Source organism: Schistocerca piceifrons, chromosome 1, assembly GCF_021461385.2.
Source record: "Schistocerca piceifrons isolate TAMUIC-IGC-003096 chromosome 1, iqSchPice1.1, whole genome shotgun sequence".
Taxonomy (NCBI): domain Eukaryota; kingdom Metazoa; phylum Arthropoda; class Insecta; order Orthoptera; family Acrididae; genus Schistocerca; species Schistocerca piceifrons.
This window is the reverse complement of record NC_060138.1, coordinates 797,515,711-797,539,802: the sequence shown is the minus strand read 5'-3', so window position 1 is coordinate 797,539,802 and position 24,092 is coordinate 797,515,711. Positions and strand designations below refer to the sequence as shown.

At 43.1% G+C, this 24,092-nt stretch overlaps 1 protein-coding gene across 1 annotated transcript in view; it reads right to left on the bottom strand.

Moving 5' to 3' along the window:
- Positions 1-24,092, bottom strand: part of LOC124775151 (glutamate-gated chloride channel-like) — a 176,943-nt gene that overhangs the window by 110,863 nt on the left and 41,988 nt on the right. The window contains exon 5 of the mRNA XM_047249994.1: positions 18,850-19,003. Within this exon, the coding sequence (XP_047105950.1) occupies positions 18,850-19,003 (154 nt within the window). The remainder of the gene's footprint in view (positions 1-18,849; positions 19,004-24,092) is intronic.

Below are 24,092 nucleotides of genomic sequence, written 5' to 3'. Positions count from 1 at the left end.
CTTTTAGATATACATATTGTGGGAAGTCAACTGTAATAGAGATCCAGAAAGAAGGCCAGAAATCCTTCAGAGCCATGGGTGAAGCCGAGGAAGTGAAAATGAATCATGCCAGTAAAGAAAATAGACGAGATATGTCAAAGCTGATGAAGTTCATTGAAAGACCTGACGATGCCATGGAGTTATATGAAAATATATTGAAGAGGAATTGTGTTGTGGATAGTGCAAATATAGGTAATGTGATGGTAAATGTATCTTTTAGGGAAACAGAATGAGACACTGTACTATCAATGTATTAACTAGGAAATTTGGAAAATTGTGGCAAGTTGCTATGGGAAGGACTCCTACCTCCGACGGCGTGGTGGTGGTGGGGGGGGGGTGGGGGAGGAGGAGGAGGAGGGGGGGCGCTGTTAACCTGCGCGTATCTATATTAATTAATTTAATTACTTAAAATATTTACAAGTTTGTCTTAATGTAATTACTGCAGCCTACAACAGTAATACTTAAAAAGCAGTCGTATGTAATATAATTTGTTTCCTTGATTAGTGGATGATAAGAAAAAAATCTGTACATAAATATGTTACGCATTAAGTAAGTTTTTAAATAACTCGACATTTTCATGGTTTTTTCTAAATATATTTTTATACAGATTCTTTTGATTTATGGAGGTATCAATTGCTGTTTAGAAATTAATGCATTACGTGTGAAGTTCGCAAAATGTTCATGGATATACAAATCTCTAAACAATCTTTCGTGTTTCCTGAAAAATTACAATTTGAAAAATTGCTAGTGTGAAGGAAGCACAAATTGACAGTCTGCAATTATTTATTTTCGAAGCGCATCCCCCAACCATCTTTGAAAGTATTTCGGAATTTTCTGTAGTCATCCGCTATGAGTTCATGAATGCCATTCCATCCTCTATTTTTAAGGTGTCAAGAAGATCGTGCCCATGTCTGTTTCCTTCTCTAAGAAGTTCTCGGAATTCGCCAGTTTTTACGAGCAGTGCTGCTACTTTTCAGTTGGACCACTTTACATTACACAGCACTGAGCATGAAATGTAGCGTTACTTCAAAGTGCCCTAACTAATAATGCGTGATTACGGTAAGTCGCGTCCACGCTGACCACGCCCCACCAGACACGTCTTCCAGTTGTCGGTACATCAAACGAAGAGAGCGTTCATGCGCCCACACAAGGGGGGGAAAGGGGGTGTCACCGACTTTGATCAGGTTTTGGAAGGACCTTCTATATTGAAAATAAAGGGACACGTGTTTCGGCTTTTTGCTAGACACTCCCTAGTTTTTGAAAATCGAAGCAATCCTCTACATCAAAAGAACGTCCAAAAACAAACATTTTTATTAATTTAGTGGAAGACCCAAAGTTAATAATATTAGAGCTATTAGCGTTTTTTGTTTTCATGCTGTAGCTTGGTAACACATTATTCTAACGTCTAGCGGTGCGAGATTGTCGGTAGAGCGGTCAAGACATTAAACTACCAAACAGCTGGTCTGTTTTCGATCCATAGTCTTCCCTTTTTTTTCCATTCGATATTTTTGTCGGTGTATCTCATCATATTCTGAAAATCAGAATACTTTCCTTTGCTGTTTTTTGAAATAAAATAAAGGGAGGTGTGATTAATAACCAAATAAATATACATAACGTATTGACACCCATTTTCATTGATATGTGACGCACTACCATTGGACTTTTGTAGATGACGATGCCCAACCGACCTGCAACGTGAAAGTGATACCACCGAAATGTACCTCTCTCTGTCAAACGTGTGATGAATCCTTTTCCCGACAGGTAAAGAACTTCGTCGCACGATTTCAAAATCATACGATATCAAAGCAAAGAGAGAAATACAGTATAGGACGGATGCTATTAAGATTCATGCGTTGGTCCTTAACCAGTTGTTCCTGCCTGTTTTTCATGACATTCTTTTACATATTTGGTATGAGTTGCAAACTGATATCTGATAGATACGTTTTTGGCAACGTGAATATACCGGAAAAATGTCAATGTGGCGAGATTTCGTTCGTCTGTTGTGCGTGGTGTGAGAAATATTTGTTTTGCCTGTTTCTATGATGTTTCATCCCACTAATTGAGAGAACGCTTACGAATAGACGAACAGTCAGTATTACAGAATAATATACTGTAGATGTATTTTTATACTCTTTACCATGATGAAGATAACTCAATACATTATATATATTTATTACATTATTTATCATTATTAATCGAAACTCCCGACGTTTTGCCCCCCCCCCCCAAAAAAGGCAAAGAATAGTAGTCTGATTAACACGGTATTATCGATACACCGGAAAAGTATCGAATGAAAAAGAAGCGTCGATCAAGAATCGAAGACGGGCCAGCGATTTGGTACTTTGTCTTGAAAGCTTTGTTAAAAAAAAAATTCGGTGACTCAATAGAGAACGCATCTCACGACCTCTTAGTTGTCAGGCTACCGATTTTTTCCCCCAACTACAGGGTGATTCAAAAAGAATACCACAACTTTAAAAATGTGTATTTAATGAACGAAACATAATATAACCTTCTGTTATACATCATTACAAAGAGTATTTAAAAAGGTTTTTTTTTTCACCCAAAAACAAGTTCAGAGATGTTCAATATGGAACCCTTTAGACGCACGAGCAATATCAACCCGATACTCCAACTCGTTCCACATTCTCTGTAGCATATCAGGCGTAACAGTTTGGATAGCTGCTGTTATTTCTCGTTTCAAATCATCAATGGTGGCTGGGAGAGGTGGCCGAAACACCATATCCTTAACATACTCTCATAAGAAAAAATCTCAGGGGGTAAGATCAGGGCTTCTTGGAGGCCAGTGATGACGTGCTCTGTCACGGGCTGCCTGGCGCCGATCCATCGCCTCGGGTAGTTGACGTCCAGGTAGTTACGGACAGATAAGTGCCAATGTGGTGGCGCTCCATCCTGCTGAAATATGAATTGTTGTGCTTCTTGTTCGAGCTGAGGGAACAGCCAATTCTCTAACATCTCCAGATACTGTAGTCCAGTTACAGTAGCACCTTCGAAGAAAAAGGGACCAAAAACTTTATTGACTGAAATAGCGAACAAATGTACAACTAAATGAAACTTTATAGCTCCCTTAATTCTCCGACAGATAGTGCTTAGCTCTGCCTTTTGTCGTTGCAGAGTTTTAAATTCCTAAAGTTGTGGTATTCTTTTTGAATCACCCTGTACCTACCTGACTGACTTTCATCTTCAAATAGAAAAAAAAGCGAAGCAAAAATCAAAGCTACCCCTACTTGGCACTGACACTATTTCTCTTCAGGCGTTGCTCCTAATTTTACCCAAAAATTCTTCCAAGGCGATAGGACCCACATTGTTTAACTTTTCCTTTTTATTTCTTGATTATTTGATTATAATTAGTAAATTTTTTACAAAAGAGAATCCCATATAACACAATGTTATCAAAGGGTAAACAAAAGAAATATTTGTACATTATCTGCGGTACTTTATATAAAAGAATCTCTTCAAGAAATGGTGCAACTGGATTTTTCTCGTCCACTGCCATTGGCGTTTTCTGTCTCCAACAATCAACTATAAAATATTTATAACAGACTCATAGCATTTCGCTGTTGCCTCAATGAATGCAACTTTGCATAAATCAGCCTCTTTCTTTCATCACTGCTTAAAATTCAGGGCATTCTGTCTTAAATGTGATGCTGTGTGGAATGTCAAACTTAGCTTGGCATTCCCCAACTGGAGGGAGGGGGAGGGAGAAACTGCGTTAATAATTTACAGAGACTGTACGGTAACTCGGTGCGTTATGGAGAGCGTTGTGAGCACTCTGCAGGTACTTCCAGTAACTAAGCACTTTCTACCCTTCACCGAAGACGCAGTTGATCATTCCCTTGAACCATGAAAGTGCATGATATTTTGTGAGGGAAAAGTAATAGTCACCCGAACAGAAGAGGATCTGAGATTCAATCACGTCACGTGTTACGCGGAGGTAACAAGCTAAGATCTTCTGTGTGGGTCGGAAAACACTGGACGACAAAATGCACGTGAAGCGATGTTCATTAGTGCACAGGAGACGACAGTTGGGGAAAAGGGGATAGTCCGGTAATCCGATAGCGTGGCTGGGTGTCTCAGCACATACATTTTGTTGGTGGCTTGATACTACGTCGGGCACATGGAGGTGGGCAGAAAGTGGTGGTGTATCGTTTGCTACACTTGTGGCCAATGGACAGGGACAGTTATGTACTTGGTTTCTACTATGTTACGCAGAGCCGCCTACGGGAGGACGATGTAAAAATTGGTTGGCGTCGGCGGGCGCGTTGCGAGGACATCAGAGATCAGATAGGTGTCTTCGAGAATGAATGTAGATCTGTGAGGGTGCTGTGTTGCGACGTGCGTCACCGACACTGTCAGGCCATGAGAGACCGGCAACAGACCTCCAATAGGCGATCCGTGAGGGAGGCGTGTTGGCTGGTCTATTGCCTGCCGACACGTTAACCAGTCTCGCCCTCCATTGAGCAGAGAGAGGGTGAGAGTGTCGTAACATATTTTAGATACGTGTCGTGTGGATAGGAAATAGCCGAAGTCTGCCTGAAGTCTTTGACCTAGCTCCACCGGCTGGGGGAGGACCAGTGCCACATGAGTTTTGATGCTACATGGAGGTTCACGTATTCCACACATTGAAGATGGTTTAAGTCCTGCAGCAGATTCGGTCACACAATCACGCATATGTCCTGTAGTAACCACCGACAGTTTACTATAGCGGTTCCGCGCACATCTTTCATGAAGGTGACTCCCAAATATTTCCTTTCAGTAACTGGCAGAAGGAGAGAGAGAGTGCCGGGCCTTAGAAAGCGCCCAATGTCCAACGCCGCCGATCTGTTGATGTTCAGAAGAATGCCTCAACCTGTGCATATCGCTCGATCCAGTATGCTGTGAACATCAGTGGAACGAACCAACAGCAGCAGGTAATCAGCACACGCCCTGTAGCAGAAGGGGTGACCCGCAAGTTGATCTCAGGTAGCGGGCAATTGAGACCCCCAAGGAGTGGCTCCAGGAAGGTAGAAGGGGCGCAATCTTGTCATAGAGTCCCGTTAGTGGATATCGTGCCAACTTTCCATCCGTTGATCTGGACCTGAGTGTTGGCCACTGGCAAAAGCTGCAGCAGCATGTCGATGGGGCCGTGTGTCTGTGTGTGTGTCTGTGTCTGTGTCTGTGTGCGTGTCTGTGTCTGTATCTGTGTGCGTGTCTGTGTCTGTGTGCGTGTCTGTGTGCGTGTGCGTGTCTGTGTGCGTGTGCGTGTCTGTGTGCGTGTGCGTGTCTGTGTGGGTGTGCGTGTCTGTGTGGGTGTGCGTGTCTGTGTGCGTGTGCGTGTCTGTGTGCGTGTGCGTGTCTGTGTGCGTGTGCGTGTGCGTGTCTGTGTGCGTGTGCGTGTCTGTGTGCGTGTCTGTGTGCGTGTCTGTGTGCGTGTCTGTGTGCGTGTCTGTGTGCGTGTGCGTGTCTGTGTGCGTGTGCGTGTGCGTGTGCGTGTGCGTGTGCGTGTGCGTGTGCCTGTCTGTGTGCGTGTGCCTGTCTGCCTGTCCATATGGTCCATCAGCTGCAGGAGGAAGTTATGGTGCATTCTATGGAACCCCTGATCGGCTCTCAGGTGGTACACCAAGGAAATCGCTATTAAGTCCCCGCAGTCCCTAGTGGCCATTTGCTGACATATGTTGTCGTTTTACCCCAGCGACACTTATCCCAGAGGGAGGATAATCAGCAGTGTCACCTTAATGCGGCCCGCCGAAAGCCTGGCTAAGATATTGTAGTCAGCATTCAATATTGTAAGCAGCCAATAGTCATTGACCAATTGCCCACCTGCTGGCGTGTGCACTGGTATACGAAGTTCTTCGACTAAAGTAGGCAGTACAGTGCTGTCTCGGGGAATGAGTTCATTGAACATTGTAACCCAGCAGAGCATCATGAAGTTACGAAATACCTGGTAAGACTCGACTGGTAATCCATCGCGCCATGCAGACTAATTGACTACACCCTTGTCCAAGGCGCCCCCTCTTCTTCAGGCGATACTACCTCCATTGATGCTGTCACTGTTGCGGTGTCAATAGTGCACATCACATTCTGTAAAGCTTTCGCAGTGGCTTCGTCATCTACGGCACTTTCCTGGTCAAAAGGACAAAACTGATGCTCCACGGCTTTCACAATGGTTGCTTCAGTCGTATAGGGGCGACTGTCTCGCGTCTGAGACGTGTGATTAATCGTCAGCACATCTCTGTCATACTGTGGTGCATGGTGGGCAGCTATGCGGCAGACCGGTCGTGTCGTCGCGAGCTGTCTATGTGCCTTGTCATCGCCGCTTCGTCAATGATAGTATGTGAGCCTTGATTCAGTGTCAGTCTCATCGTCTGTCCAGTGATCAGGGCAGAGCATAGAGGCGCCTGAGGACAGCATAGTAAAAGTCCAGCATCTGCTGGACCTTGTCGAACTGCATCAATGTGTTGAGGATTGCCGGTTTAGCACAAAGGAACAACCACGCCAAGTCAAGGGGTATCGGGATTGACGTCGTTTACAGTCGGCCCATGTTATAGTAACCTGCTGATGGCAGTCTAGGTCCTGGAAGTGAGTAATGTTCAACTTCCAAAAGCCATTACTATGCTAGACTTGTTGTGGATGGAGATGCATTATGTGGATATAGGTGCTGTGATCGTAGAAGGCTGCAGGATATCGTTTGGTGGCCACCACTTCTTGTGTAAGACTTCATGACAGGTGCACTATGTGATCAAAGGTATCCGGACACACCCAAAAACGAAGGTGGGATCTTGACTGCTTCCTTTAAAAAACGCTTGACATCAAGCGCTTTTAGTCTATTAATGTTGTTTGGAAAATAGAGTTTCAGTATTGATTTTCTGTATTTATTATCCGTGATCTTATCACGCTACGGATCAATTTTGTGTTGGGCAGAGGAAGTAAACAAGGCAAGCAAGTTCGCGGTGCAGACGAAAACACAAAGCACGTCCACTCCACTCCGCTCGGCTGTTACAGGTCTACTGAGCTCGAACACTGACCTCGCTCTGCTAGGAGTGTACAATGATATATATTCAAACTATAGCATGAAAAACGTTAAATTTAACTTTACAATCCATATTATATTAATAAAAATGTTTGTTTTTATACGACGTTTCGACACACAGCATTGAAAACGCGATTTTCCGTCATCACCTATGGCCTCGATTTTTTTATAAAATTGAAGTGTGTCTAGCACAACATCAAAACATGTTTCTGTTTATTTTCAATATAGAATGTCCTTGCAAAACTTGATCAAAATCGGAGACCCACATGTCAGGCCCTTACCTTCGTTGTGGCTACGTCGTGTTGCACAGAGCTATTGATCCAAGGAGATTTCCCTTCACTGCTCTTTGGAAACGGCATCGTTCTCACAGCGACGGTTTACAAATTCATCATAGTTCAACCAATTTAATCGAAATATTTATAAACTGTATACACAGAACTTCCTTATAAATTGATCTACCTTTTAATGAAAACCACATCAAAATCTCCACAGTTGTTCTTGTTGTTCCTGAGATTAGCCTGAATATATAGAAAGAGGCGAGCGGAGGACTTCAATTTCTATATGTAAAGAAAAAAAAAGAAGAGACGTTTTCTACCGAATATGATCATAGTCATATATCTACCGCCAGATTATCTCAGAAATAATTTTAGTATCTTGCTTAGGCTCCTACAGCTACATAGAGAAGATCACAGGGTAGTCAGATGACATCATAAAAAAATAGTGTTCCTTGCTAATTCCATCTTCACTGCAAGTGGTCATAGGATTAGTGGATGTGTCGTCAAGTCCTACACATTGCCAGTGGGATAACAAGGCAGATGTAACATATTTACGGAATCTATTTATAGTTTTTCTGCCTTTGTTCTACAATAATCTGCTTAATTGAACCTTTAGCATCACTGATGGTTTCTTAAAACAAAGGTACCGAATTTTTTCCTGAGGAAGTAAGTGTGTTCCAGAGAATTGGTTTGAGTTTCCATTTGATTTATGATATCACATATTATGAACATTACTGAGTCTTGTCTTGGGTACTGCTTTTAACAACATATAGTTGGCTATAGCAATGCAGGCTCAATTCTCTTGGTTTAAAGATAAGTGAATAAAGTGGCCCAACCGTTAAGGACAACCGCATCCCGTTGAAACTGCTGAGGTAATACAGAAACATATGAAGTTTAAAAAAAATCTATTGGCTTGTAATCGATGCCTCGAAGTGGAGGCAAAAATATTCTCATTTCTACACTAGCTTGGAATATTATCAACGACATTATGGGAATTACGAAGGAGGTGAACAAATGTAGGGCTCAGGTTACCGTTATTAATCTCTCACATTAGCAGTACAAAAGTTTCATTACCGAAAAATTGCACTACATTGTCAGGAGGCACCGCTCCGCAATAATGGAAAATAGATATCACAAAATCTGCAACGAAGGATTGAATTAGTCAGATATTTATTTGTTCCTACGTGCTTTTAGACTGCCATATACGACTGCATAACCATTTCAAGTACGCTGTTGCATCTGTGGCTATATCAATCAAAAACAGTTTGTTACCGGGCTTTAATTGATGAGAATAGTACAGATTAAATATCAATACATTAGGGTGAACAGTTTATGTGCAATGAAAAACTGGTCCCATGATCTTTCGTGTGTGTTTTCCAAAAGTATCTGAGACTCCACAGAAGCCTTATGTAACTTAAGTTCGATTATTCAGTTTCTCAAGGGCTTCATAATGATTTTATCTCGTTAAATTCTGCCAACATTTCACTACACTGCACAAGCTGGGAGATGTGAATCTGAACGTTAGTTTTATATTAAGACGATGAAAGATTTATATTTGTAAACAGCTATGACCAGGGATGTCTGCCACAGTTAACTCAATGACAGTTTCTAGAGGCAGTTGAAATTTTCATTTTAATGTCGTCTATATCTGACGTCAATGTCAGACGGTGGAGGGTTTGTGGGTACAGAATTTCGAAATAGTTTACGATGGATGGATGTCTGTAACTAGCTTACTTGTCTGGTTGTGGAGAATGCAGTTTGTAAATTAAATTTAAGTAATCGCGGAGCTGAGTGGAGTTGCCTAACGTGCAAACGCCGACACAGCACTAAAACTAACACAGCAAGCCCGAGCAAACGATACACAGACCTACTGGACGGAAGTTAATGGATACAAATGGCAAGGAATTTTGACTTGGCATCCATTCACTGTCGGGCAAAAACTGTGTGATTTAATATTTGCATTTTTCTTGTAATAAATTACGTGGTGTCAGTTAATTAGAGGCGCCCCATGCAAATGCTCTGAAATCAGGTCTTTGTGAGAAATTCAGATAATTACATTCTCTACCCCATGTTTTCCTTGATACTGCTCCGAATCTTTTAATATTGCAGATCATTTGCTGTGTGAAACTGGAACGCCCGGGATATCTTTGGAACTAATTTAAATAAATTGGCAGTGTCAATCCGCTCCGAGCTGCAGACATCGTAGAGCTTCTTCAATGATATTACAGGGCGGTAGTTACTATACTATATGAAAAAACGGAAATTAGTTACAAAGTACGGCGTGCACACGCTCTATTCAACACGTAAACGTCGCTACAGATATTCGGATTTATGTTATATCATGTTCAAAATGCCTGCCACTTGGCGATGATCTGACGAAGACGAATAGCGAAATACTGCATGAGCTGCTGAAGTGTCGGGACATAGATGCTGTTATGACCTCCTGAATGGCTGTTTTCAACTCAGCAATGCTTTTGGGGTTACTGTTGTACACCATGTCTTTCATATAGCCTCACAAAAAGGAGTTGCATAAGCTCAGATCCGGAGAATATGGCGGCCAATTGTGACCCATGTCAGTGGCCTTTGGGTATCCCAGAGCCAGAATGCAGTCCCCAAAGTGCTCCTCCAGGACATCAAATGCTCTCCTGCTTCGATGGGGTCGAGCTCCGTCTTGCATGAACCACATACTGTCGAAATCAGTGTCACTTTAGATAATTGGGATGAAATCATCTTCCAAAACCTTGAAATTCTGTTCGATAGTCACCGTGCCATCAAGTCAAGGAATATCGCACCGATTATTCCGTGACTGGACATTGCACGCCACACAGTCACCTGTTGAGGGTGTGCCAATTTTGCGTATTGACGAACCCATCCAAATGAAAGTGGGCTTCGTCGCTAAACCAAACCATATTCACATAAAAGTCCTGTTCGTCAGTTCAGTGGGCAGTAGTGTTGGCGAAACACAATTGCTGTTCCATGGCCCTGGTGCTTAATGGCTGATGGGTTTGAATTTTGTATGGAGAGAGATGCAAGTCTGCAACAGCCATTTGTCGCAGTGTCTCCTGGTTGATTTCCACCTGTTCTGCAGCTCGTCTGATCGATTTCCTGCGGCTGGTTTGAAACATAGCGCGTATCTTGTCGATGTTTTTAGGTGTTGTCATTTTTTTTTGAACGACTGACATTGAGACAAATGTCATCACCAACACTACCCGCTCTATCAAAACTGCGAATCGAATTCGTAGCACACTTGGACGGTTGTCTTCAGCTTGAACTCGGTTGCAAACTTCCTTTGAGCCAGCCGGCCGCTGTGACCGAGTGGTTGTAGGCGCTTCAGTCCAGAACCACGCGGCTGCTACGGTCACAGGTTCGAATCCTGCCTCGGGAATGGATGTGTGTGATGTCCTTAGGTTAGTTAGGTTTATTTAGTTCTAAGTCTAGGGGGACTGATGACCTCAGATGTTAAGTTCAAATGGTTCAAATGGCTCTGAGCACTATGGGACATAACATCTGTGGTCATCTCATCAGTCCCCTAGAACATAGAACTACTTAAAAATAACTAACCTAAGGACATCACACACATTCATGCCCAACACAGGATTCCAACCTGCGACCGTAGCGGTCACACGGTTCCAGACTGAAGCGCCTAGAACCGCTACATGTTAAGTCCCATAGTGCTTAGTGCCATTTTTTTCCTTAGAGGCGCAGTTGGGTTGTTGTTGCTTGCGTAGTAGGCCTTCACAAGCGCTTTACGCACAGGCATTTTCACATGCAAATGGCCAACAACAACAAGGAGCGTGCACATGCGCATATTAATTCCCTATCATGCCACGCGGCCACTGTGCAGTTTCAACGTCCTAACGCAAACCGTTCCGAAGTTATAACGATTTTATTTCATTTATTTCAATAATTGTCACCCTGGTTCCACCGGCTGTATCCAAGGAGTTATAATGGCTGTATATCGAAGGAAAGTAATACCAGAAAACATCTTATTTCTGCTGAGTTGTGTCTGTTGGAGCTGCGGGTGGTATGTCATGACTGCGTGCGTGTGTGTGTGTGTGTGTGTGTGTGTGTGTGTGTGTGTGTGTGTTTACTTTGTGTGTGTGTTTACTTTGCTGAAGAAGGCTTTGGCGGAAAACCATAATGTGTAACGGTCTTTTCGTTGTGTATGTTATTGTGTTGACTAACTAGCGGTTCGTCTCCTGATAATTAAATATTTAATGTGATATAAAGATCAGTGTTGGTTAACATCTATTTTAATAGTTATGTATCGTGAGGATTTCTACATGACGCTGAACAAAGTTAAAAACGATGTTTCTTGCCGTCAGTTATGCTGCAAACGTTTATTAATAGCTAATAACAAAAATCTGGCCCATCATCAGCTTGCCCAATAATTCGGCGAATAGAACCGTGATTCTTTAATGGGCCGCACCTCCAACAGTCCGCTACACTCTCATAAGTGGAGAATGAAAATATTGGAAGCAAATTATAATCATCGTATGACATGCCCAGATATTCTCAGCTGGGATCCCCTCCCCCGTCCCACACGCCGGATCTCAAACAGCTCGCCCTACTTCTTGGAGCAAGGAATGCAAAATACAAACAACACTGAGTAATCGATTGATGGTCATACAGGTCCACGACATATGTCGAGCGATTTGTTGACTCTGAAGGTACTTAAACTAAACCAAACAATGGAAACTCCAGGCTGGAATATCAACAATATTAGGAAAGGGATAGACTGCTACTCACCGTAAAGATGACCCGTTGAGTTGAAGCTCTGTCAGAGCTACGGGTGGTAGCCGTCATGACTGCGTGAGGTGTGCGGGCCTTTGTGAACGAGTGTGTGTTTACTTTGCTGAAGAAGGCTTTGGTGGAAAGCCATGATGCGTAACAGTCTTTTCGTCGTGCATGTCCGCCGCTCAATAGGTTATCTTTATGGTGGGTAGCAATCTATTTTTGAACTAATACACTTCCACATGCACTAGGTCTTATATCTTCTGAGACCTATTATCTCATAAATAGATTAGAAATAGTTCCGATACTTTTGTTTTGGTTCCCCTTGAATGTAAGGCAAATATGAATCACTTCGCATTCCGTTTTTGGTATCCCTATGTGATATTTCGTATGTGGCTGAAAAGTCCCTGATTTGCAATGGATCATTACTCGAACAGCGCGCTCCCGCTCTAGGTAGAGAATGAAAAGAAAAATGTTTGAATCAATCATGCTGAAACACGTGCGAAGCAACTCATATACACTTCACAGCCATATTTTTATTTGGTACGTATCCTCAGGCCTACTATGCAAGCAACAACAGCCCAACTGCGGCTCAAAGAAGTTTGCAGCCGAGTTCAAGCTGAAGACAACCGGTCCAAGTATGCTAAGGATTTGTTTCGTAACTTTGAGAGAACGGGTACTATGAAGTAACTCATGTAGTTAACCGCCATATTTTTATTTGGTATGTATGCTCACAGAATAAAAATGTCAATCCAATCTACTAGTTCTGAGCAAGGTTTCGGAAGGCAAACACCCTAGGCGTAAATTGCCTTCCAAATAATCCCAGTTGCGAAATCAACCATCTCACTAATAGCCAAGTGGTGTTTGGCTCTAAAGGACCGAGCTCTCCCATGTGCCGGATCTCAATCGTGCCGCTTTACGTGTCTGGGAAAAGAACACATCAAAAAATAAATCGACAAAGTGTTTCACGTACTCTTAATAGCAAAACCATGCAAAGATGTAACGGAAAGAGTAACAAAGAAAACACCTTTCTCGTCAAGAGTAAACACTGTAGGTAATTTGAATAGGGGGTCTAATAATTTAATAACCTTACCAAGTGTTCTTACACAGATACGCACAGTTTCTCTAACACAAACGACTGCTATTTAACGTGAGAAGTACAGATTCTTTTCATTCAACTGAGAAACAAATAGAGATAAAAAAATGTGTGGGAAATCTTGTGGGACTTAACTGCTAAGGTCATCAGTCCCTAAGCTTACACACTATTTAACCTAAATTATCCTAAGGACAAGCACACACACACACACACACACACACACACACACACACACACATGCCCGAGGGAGGACTCGAACCTCCACCGGTACCAGCTGTACAGTCCCAGACAGCAGTGCGTTAGACCGCTCGCCTACTCCGCGTGGCCAAATATAGTTCCATTTGTATACTTCTTTCTGTGGATGTGCATTTATCAACTCGTCTTTTGTTTCATTTGATACGTTTTCGGCTTTGTTGCTTTCGCTGTTAGGTGTTACGGAAATCCAAAATAAGTGCTTTCTGAGATTGCACCACGACACTTACTGAACAGTAGTACCGTTGTACTCCGAAAGAACGGAAGGAACAGCTGCGAATTAAAACTTGCACATCTGTAATTAGCTGTCATTATGACAGGTATTTTATTACTGCAACCTCTTCACAGTTGTATTACTACATGCTTCTTACGTTGCACTATTACCTGTGTTAAATACATTGACCACTCTATACAAATCATGAATTGCTTAGGGGTCAGGATGACTAGTCACAGCTGTAGTTGCTCTTTCTACAAGCATTATTAAATTAGTGTAAAAAAGGCCGAGAGATATTTGAGAGAAAAATTTCAGCCACGATCACGGGTCGATATTCGGAAGAACTTAATCCCACTACGTCACGGGGGTAGGCTACGCTTCTCTCGTAGCTTCAACATTGTAGCCCTGCTTTACATTATCCTGAAACTTTCCTTTTTATGCACAAACGTCAGCATTACATGCTGAACTTGAGACACTTATTACTCGACTGGAAAACGAATCGCTGGCGAATAATGGGGCTTTTGATCGAAACTGGCAGGCAATAGAAGATTTTATACGAGCAGTAACTTATCCAGGTGATCATAATGTTATTTAAGCACACATTTTCTAAATAAACGATTTGTGTTAAACTACATACCCATCTTTACTCACCTTTATCAAATATTGTTAAAATTGCTTATCAACGTGAATCGTACAAAGTGATACTTAACGACTTATCTTTACAATTGCAGAAAATACTTTATTTTATGTAGAAGCTCTTGCGTACTAGCAATGAAACTGAATTTGTATGACATAACATGCAAAGACACAAAATGTACGACCTGCCGTATAACAACAGGCAGCAGGTCTTTACTTGAAAAATAAATAAATAAATAAGTTTCTTTCAAGTCTGAATATTGTTATAAGATTAGAAACAATCTCTTATTTATTTCTTTATTTATTTAACCTGGCAAGATCAGGGCCATCAGGCCCTCTCTTAAATCTAACCAGGCATTCTACTTATTTTACCTTCATATGTTTTAGTAGGCACGTTAAACTACATCTAGTACAAAAAGTGAAATAAACAATTATAAAGGCACACCTGGAAAAATACATACATAGAGTTTATAATCGTAGATCATAAGTACTGTTATAATTAGACATTATTGAAGAGACAGATTTTAGATAGGAGTGCTAGCAGCAGGGAGTATGAGGGAGAATGATGGTGAAGGGAGGAGAAGAATAGAGAGACATGATGAAACATAATTAAGGAAATATAAAGGAAAAGAAGATTGCGTGGCTAATAGAGATAGATGAAGAGGAAGGCATCTCAGGAGCAAGATAGGAGACGCTAGCTTTGCTATTTGACAGATGAGAGGATTGGCCTTGTACATTAATTTTGTGGAGAACGTTATGAAGATGATAGTAGGAAATGCTTCAGCTTCTTAAAAGTAGCAGGAGATTGAATTTTGCGCAAGGTAAGGGGCAGTTTGTTCCAGAGGCGGACAGCGGCAACTGAGAAGGAGTTTGCAAAAGTTTTTGTTTTGTGAGTAGGCACAGTTAGGATACCATATAGGAGTGACCTCGTGTTTCGATTATGATGGCCTGACAGGTTTTTAATCTCTGAAGCAAAGTACTGGGGTGCTTGCGCGACGAGGAGTCGGTGAAGTAGACATAGTGTGGTAGTCACGCAATTTGTCCGGCCGCAGCCACCCTAGCTCGGAGTATGAAGCACTAACATGATCATGTCGGCGAATGTTGCAGGTGTAACGCACACAGGCATTCATGGTTACTTTTAGCCGTCTTTTGTTTTCACTACTCATACCTTGTTGAATTACATCACAATAGTGGAGGTTCGGTAGAACGAGTGCTTGCACGATCTGACGTTTCAAGTCCTGTGGAAATATGTTCCGAAACTTTTTGAGAGCATAGAGACAAGCAGACGTCTTTCGGCACACTGGGACTGTATTCTCCGCCCAGTTGAGATGCTCATCCAAAGTTACACCCAAGTTCTTAACTGTTTTCTGATATGGTATTGGAGTACCGTCGAGCAGAATAGGAGGTAGCCGTTCGCGGAAATCTGAACTTATTAATTTCTGATGGGCTATTAAGATTACTTGGGTCTTTTTGCATTTAAGCCCCAGGTTTTTCGCCCATGTCACTACTGAAGACAGATCATCATTCATCTGAGCGATTGCAGTGTTTACATCTTCAGGTCTGACGCTTAGGTAGAGCTGGAGGTCGTCGGCATAGAAATGATATTTACAGGAGGACAGAACCGACGAAATATCGTTGACATATAAAGAAAACAAAAGTGGTCCTAAGACTGATCCTTGTGGCACTCCCGAGGAAACATGTTTCCAGGAAGATTTTTCATTTACGCAGACAACACATTGCTGTCTGTCTTTTAAGTAGCTTTCAAACCATCTCATTGCACTACCCGAGAAATTAAGCTGTTGCATTTTTCTGAGCAATATGTCAAAGTTAAGTGTCAAAATGGCCCCATACTCTTTTTATAACTGTTGTAATGGATCCTAAACCAACTAAAGCAAAGTATTTTCTTTCGTTGAATGTCTGCAAGTCGTGATACAATGTTAAATCATCAGAACACCATGATGCTGCAGACGATCTGGGAATTCAGATCAAGTTCAGAGATTGTTTTAATAAAAGATGAAATAAAAGAAACGCCAAGACGAAACAAGTAAACAAAAAAAATAATTTCCATAGCTGTCGAATTTATACTACTTGTTTATATTATGTTCAACAGAAGAAAGATGGAAGGTTAGTTTGCCACCTCAAATACATTGCAGTCATTAGAGCTCGGATTAGGAAAGAATAAGGAAGGAAATCGGCAGCGACCTCCCGACATTTGCCCGGCGCGATTTAGGGACATCACGGAAAATCTAAACTTGGATGGGTGTGCGGTGAGTTGAATCGTCGTCCTCCTGAATGCTGGTCCGGTTTTCTAACCACTGTTCCACTTCGCTCGTCATATGTGAAAGTCATGAGTGGTGGGTATTCAGCATTACGTATAAATATTTCCCGTGATAAGACGAAAACAGTACACACCTATCGTTGCATAGGCTCATGAGCCACATCGTATCCACTGTCCACGGTGAAACTGAATGCCACCGGTGGGCATTGCGACATGTGGCACGGTAAGAAAATTATGTAAGCAGGCCAGAGTCGAATGGGGAAGCATTATAGCTTAGATACTAGCCGTATATGAGGAAATCCACAGACACAAGCGATTTTGACAAAGAGTAGATTGCCATGTCCCGGCACCTGGGAATGGGCATCTGGAAATGGCGAAGCTGGTCGGCTGTTTGTATGCTGCTGTCACGAGCATGTACGAAAAGTTGTTGTAGCACCGTGAAGTCACGAGTAGACGAAAACGCGTCGTCACAGAATGTGAAGATCGGACGATTGGCCGCTCGGTAAAGCAGGACAGGCGGCGATCTTTGGCATATCTGACGACAGAGTGTAATGCTGGTGCAGCAAGTGTTTCGCAGCACTCCGTTTACAGCACAATATTGAACATGGGGCTCCGCAGTAGACGACTCCTGCACGTTGGCCCAACGCTAGTCAGTTATGCTCTCAATGGACGTCGAGACTGGACCGTGAAAACGTGTCACCTGGCCCTATGAGCCACATGTCTTGTAACATCAAGTCGGTGGTCGTGTCCGGATCGCGCCATGGACACCAACCGGTCGGCGCGGTACTACGCACTGCAGAGCATTCACCTGGTCTTTCATGAATCCATGGACCCTGCATATCACCTGGGGACTGTTCAAGCTGGAGGAGGCTCTGTAATGGTGTGGTGCGTGTGCAGTTGGAGTGATATGGACCCCTGATACGTCTAGATACGACTTTGACAGGTGTCACGTACGTAAGCATCCTGTGTGATTACCTACATCCATTTATTGTGCATTCCGACGGACTGGGCAATTCCAGCAGAACAATGCGACACCACACAGTTCCAGAATTGCTTCAGTGTGGCTCCAGGAACATTCTTCTGAGTATGAACACTTCCACTGGTCACCAAACTCCCAAGACATGGACGTTATTAAGCACGTCTGGGATGCCTTGTAACGTGCTCTTCAGAAGAGATCTCCACCCCCTTGTGCTCTGACGGATTTATGGAAAGCCTGCAGGATTAATGGTGTCAACTTCCTCCAACATTACTTCAGACATTATTCTAGTCCATGCCACGTGTTGCAGCACTTCTGCCTGCTCGCAGGGGTCGAAACGTTATTAGACAGGTGTACCAGTTTCCTTGGCTCTTCAGTGTAATACGCCAGGAAAATTATCAAGGGCCAGCTCTGCACCCACAAACCAACGGCCCATATTTTGCAAGGATTTAGCGACTTGTGCTACACATTCTCGAAAAAATATACTAAGGACTTTTTGGATACGTGCCGCACAGAATCGCTGCTGTATCCCTTTCCTAACGAGGACCGACACTCTGTTACGTATATGGTTAATGTTTTGGCTCATCAATGTTCACATAACGTTGACGATGGTTTCTACTTACGACAGTAGATGGTGTCTACTTCCTTTGTCGGAATGACAGATCGTAACTAGAATATGGTCTATTCATTCGAGGAGATTGCATCTAATATCGTAGCCGCAGTTCATTTTAATGACAAACCTACATGTAAATTAACAGCTGAAGGACGAGTACCAAAATTCCTCTGACTGAATGGCCCTTCTCATTTGCCGACGATTCTCCGTCGAAATTCCTCTACTCAATGGTGCATAGGCGTTATCGAGGCCGAGCCGTCGTTCCTTATGCTCACAGCCTCAACTGCCGCCCTTTTTCCTACATGTGGTTAGCCGCCATGTAAATGTGCTTTTGCAACGCCGCTAGTATACTTGTGAAGGATTTGTGTAGCTGTGCTGCTAAACTTTGAAGTTAAGTGTTTCATGTTGAGATGACTTGATTTTGTTCTTACGACTTGTCTCTAATTCAAATTCATCTGGGACTGATATGCGATCAATGCGATAATGGATGAAAGACTGGAGAGACAGTCCAAGGCTTGGCTACAGTAAGCAGATCAAAATGAATGTAGGTCCCTGTAGGACAGAGATTAAAGACCTTGCACAGCAGTGTGTCGAGAGTAGCGTCAAACCAGTCCTCGGGCTTAAGACCACAACTACAACCGATCAGAAGGCACGCAAAAACGTCCATTTATCTTTCTATTTGAAATTTAAAACATACTGACGCCCTTACCTTGTACTGAAAAGCACAGTACCATAAGAAAATATCCGTATGTAGACATTAGGTGTGACGACGTTGTGATGATACGCTTTCTTCTCATTAACGAAGAACACATCTGGAATCCATATCCTCTTAGTATCTGTTAGCGTGAGGTACTTCAGTTTACCTGAAATGAGAAAGAAGAATTCAGAAAGTCGTCAATGAACTTGGAATTTTAATTCGAAAATAAGGCACTTCCAAAAGTTTAGGTGCCATAATTTAAGTGGTTAATTCCTAACACCAGCTCATTTATTCACATACTTTAACAAAAATCATGAATAGCTTTAATACACAATCACCGTGGCACTAGAGCTTTTACGTGGAAGAATAGCCATTTCAGCCTGGCCACGTTGGGCCCTAACCAACAAATGAAAATTCATATTCGGTAAAGGAGCAATACATTGCCCCTGCAGCGCCGGTGTTTTAGCGATTGTACAGAGTTAAAAAAAGGTTTGGCATGTGGCATGCCATGTCATTCCCAGTATGATGTCACTGGGCAACGTGTACGTCGGTTTGAATGGCGATAGTGGATGAAATTGTCATTGCTAGTATTTAGCCGGAAAGGGAGGAGAGTTGGTGACGTAAAGCCCCTGATCATCAGTGTTCTAGATGTGTGCCCTGATATAAATCCACCACCGTTTTGACCAATACTGAAGGATGCAGTCATTCGGGTGACTATGTACACTTGACAGCACAAAAACTGACCGACGGAAATCGAAGTCCGGCACAGCATTCACGTGAATGAAATGCAACGTGCCATATTTTTCTGCTTACCTAGAGAACAAGGAAATACTACTTCAAAAATTACGGAAAACTGATCTTGTCAGTATTATAGATCTCCTCCGAGAAGGCAGAAAATCTTTCCTACAAATAGAATACTCTGGCATTATCGAAAGTAATGGCACATTAACTGAATACAATAAGTTAGTAAATCAGTCTCCACGTACGCGCACACCGTAATTAATCTACCAAGCAAACATTGGGGTTACACTCGTCTAGAATGAGACGTTCCCGGAGGGGGGGAGGGGGAGCGATCCACTGGGGGCCGAACCGCACAATAACTCAGGTTTCGGTGTGGGGCGGCGTTGAGGTGAGTGGACTGCTGTAGCCTGTTGTGGGGTTGGGTACCACTGACGGCTACGGCGGGGACGAAGCCTCTCCTTCGTTTCTACGTACCCAGTTCAATACATACATACAAGTTAGTAAATTGTCACTGTTCAAATGGTTCAAATGGCTCTGAGCACTATGCGACTTAACTTCTGAGGTCATCAGTCGCCTAGAACTTAGAACTAATTAAACCTAACTAACCTAAGGACATCACACACATCCATGTCCGAGGCAGGATTCGAACCTGCGACCGGAGCGGTCGCTTGGCTCCAGACCATAGCGCAGAGAACCGCACGGCCACTCTGGCCAGCAAATGGTCGCTGTAGTTGAGTAAACATCGCTCAGTCTTGATATGTATAGTGTCTCATGTTCGAATTCATGTCAATTATTTTTCACCACAGGAGGCTGTTCTTCTGGTTCTACAATATCTAGTCTATGGAACTCTCCACTGTATTAGATTAAACACATTTCGATGTTGTACAGCCTATTTCCTACAGAAAGTGCGACAGAATTTTCGCTATTAATTAATTAGTTATTAATGGTGGAAAATTACCTCGCTGAAGTCGTAAAATTAAATCTACTGCCTCTGTTTCAGATAATACGTGAGAATTATTCACCCAGTTTCATTAATATTACATGGTAGTTGACTGACAGTGAGATAGTTAGATTTGCAAGAGCACCATTTGTTATACACTGGTACGTAAAACATATGAAGGAAATTAATGTCCACCTTATGTGTCACTGCCAATTAACATAGCTCAATGAAACTTGTACCATACATAGAAATAACTCTATAATGTAGTGCAGAAGGTAACTGAAAGAAATGTGCAATAGACGAGCACAAACGAAACTTTTATTCGGAGGCAATAATTATACTGTAGCCATCCAGATTCATGATTGTCCCATGGACATTACAAAAGGCGGGACGTGGTTCTTAATAGGGTGTCTGATCACTACGGATGGAATTTATGCTCTGCAACGTGCTCCCATGCTGGCCAGAAGGTCGGTAAGGTGTCCTCGTGGTAGGTCATTCCATTTGTCCACCCGTGAGTCTGGCAACGACTGGATGGTCGTTGGTGCATATGGGCGTGGTGTAATACGTTTCCCAAACGCATCCCACACGTTCTCGATACGATTTAAGTCCGTGGAATGAGCAACCTGGTCAAATCGCCGAACGTCCTCTCGTTCCAAAAGCTCCTCAAACTGTGCAGTTCGATGCACTTGCGCACTGACATCAATAAAAATAAAGTTAGGGCCGAATGCACCAGTAAAAATATGCACGTCGGTAAGGAGAACAGTGCCACAATAACAGACCTGTGAATGTACAGTGTTCAAAGATTTGGAGGTCAGTAGCGCCGTGCATCATTATGCCTCGCCATACAGCAACACCCGGACCTCCAAAACGATCATATGATGAACGTACTGGGAACACGTAATAAACCCAGTGCTTTCAGTGCGTTACAATTTACCAAATGAGCATAAACTACAGACACAGCAAATAATGTTTTAAAACAAGCCCGTGTGATCCCAATCAAAATTTCAAGGCAAGTAACCAGTCAGGGCTGAAGACATTTAACGCCAAGAACGGCAATTATGAAAAAAAATTAACAAACATACTGTAAAACAGCAGAGCAATAGCGAGATTAATTAAAAAGACAGGGATCTGATCGCCAAACTGGTGAGACAAAATGATGGTAAACTTGGTACCACAATCATTTAACCTGCTGTAACGCCAAGAATGGAAATTATATAAAAAAATTTAAAAACGTACAATAAAACAGCAAATGTAATAACAAAACACAAGGGCGAGTCACAGACAGTGCACCAGGTCCGGCAAAAAAACACCTTCGCGAGTGATGAGAAAGGCAGCCAAGAGTTGCATCCACTTCACAAGATGGAAACTCAGAATAGTGGCGGTCTAACAAATGACTAATGATAATCTTGCTAAGGCTACCTGACGTCGAATAAACCAAATGCAAAGATGTAAAAATACGCCAAAGCCGGAACCGGCGCTACAGTCTGGAACCGAGCGGCCGCTACGGTCGCGGGTTCGAATCCTACCTCAGGCATGGATGTGTGTGATTTCCTTAGGTTAGTTAGGTTTAATTAGTCCTAATTTCTAGGCGACTGATGATACCAGAAGTTATGTCGCATAGTGCTCAGAGCCATGTGAACCATTTGAACTGGAACCGGCGGTCTGGACTCTGCCAGCAGAATACTGTGCTTAGAACACCCGTAACGAGAAAGGAATCACTATCACCAGAGTAGAAGAATCGCCAACCAACTTACAATCAAGGATGCTGTCAAAACTACACGCCTCACCAGACAGCAGTGGCAAGGCGAGGAATGTACACAGCCATTACAAACACTAACCCCCAGGGCAGGTAACTTGGGCATTAACGGCCACGAGACAGGAAAAATACCGCTGGTTGAACTTAACAAATAGTAACAAACTGAACGCAATAAATAGTAATTAGAAGTCCAGGAAAGCTAATCAGATGTGCCTTTCCCAAGCACTCCACTCACTGCCCTTCACCTGAGCAACACTACGAGCAGCAACACGAACCCAAGTCACTGGAGAACCGCAAGATCTCACAATGGTGGAGGTTTCTCTACTTGAATCCAAATGCAATCAACTTAAACTTGCAGGATCCGGTTTACGACGAGATCGTGCACCCTCGTGACCACAGGCCTTCGATCCAGCAGCCAATGTGCGCCGCCAGCAGTCCTGGCGTGTTTTCGCACTGTGCGGACGTGGCTCCTCCTGAGTCCCCAACCGAACTCCCACTGACACGACCTGGAAGAACCACGACGTCACCCCAAAGATAGGGCCACAGTTACTACATATCGATTGCTGCTGCTGCCACTGGCGGACAGGCAGTGCTTGAAAAACCAAGTGGAGCCAGTCAACACGAGAAGACAAACAGCCGCAACCATGTCAACTAAACAAAACGGTCTGGCCTCCAACAGAGGACAGAAACCTACAAACAGCACCAACGCGAGCCGCAGAATGGCTCACCGAGGCACATTCCAAGTTTCATTGAGATGTGTCTCTTGGTATTGACACTTCGTGCTTAGTTTACTGTCGTTCATAGGTTTTGCACACCAGTGTATAATAGCCATCGACAGTACAGGATCAACGTCAAGTACATACACCACATCTCTTTCATTCGAGTCACATTATCCGTGCACCATTCCTCATCATTAACTGTCCTTTCACGGCCGCGTCATTGCTTTTGTGAGGGAAGGGAATTTGACGCTGTTGGAGGCTTGCATACGGTATGGCGTTCCTGAACGCATTGCGCGACGACGGATAAAATGTTATCGAGTTGCTGAAGAATCCAGTAGGTGTGAGGAAACTCGACATCCACATGTAAAAATTAAAAAAAATAATTTAAACGCGATGTGGTTGAAACAATACGTTTTCCCGGTCGGTGGATGCGGTTCGGCTCGTGCTTCGTGAGATCGGACTACTTACCAAACGGGAGGCCATCATGGAGTGGCTCAGTGGTGACTTCGCCTCTACTGATTAGCGTTTATCGAGGACAACGTCAACAGTGGCTGTTGGAATGTGATATTTTCCGACGAATCAATGTTATCATGAGCGAATGGTGGAGTAATATTATGGCCCCATCAATCGACAATTATATCTTGATGGAGTAATCTGTTTCCAGCAATAGCAGCCCCCATACACATGTCAGCGATGGTGCAGGAGTTCTTTGCTAAACAGAATAAGATTTCTCTTCTTCATTGTCCTCCTGCGCCGGCCCTACTGAAAACGTTTGGGGAGAGACGAAACCGAACATACTAGAAAACAGGCCTACCACCGTGCCAACAACCCATGACGACCTTTAGAGGAACGTCACCTTAGCTGTCTGGGAGGAGTTGACAGAAAATGGGAAACACTATCCACCTGAAAACCCCCATGCCTTGCAAACTGTAGACTGCAGACTGTCTTTGAAGTTGAAACACTTTGGGTGGGATATAAAGTGGTAATAAAGCTACAGGCTGTACCCTTTTGAGGGTCGAAAATATCTTAATAATAACCGAAAGCTGCCCGTTCTATTAATTTCGCGGTTCTACTGATTAAAAAAATTAATGCAGTAACA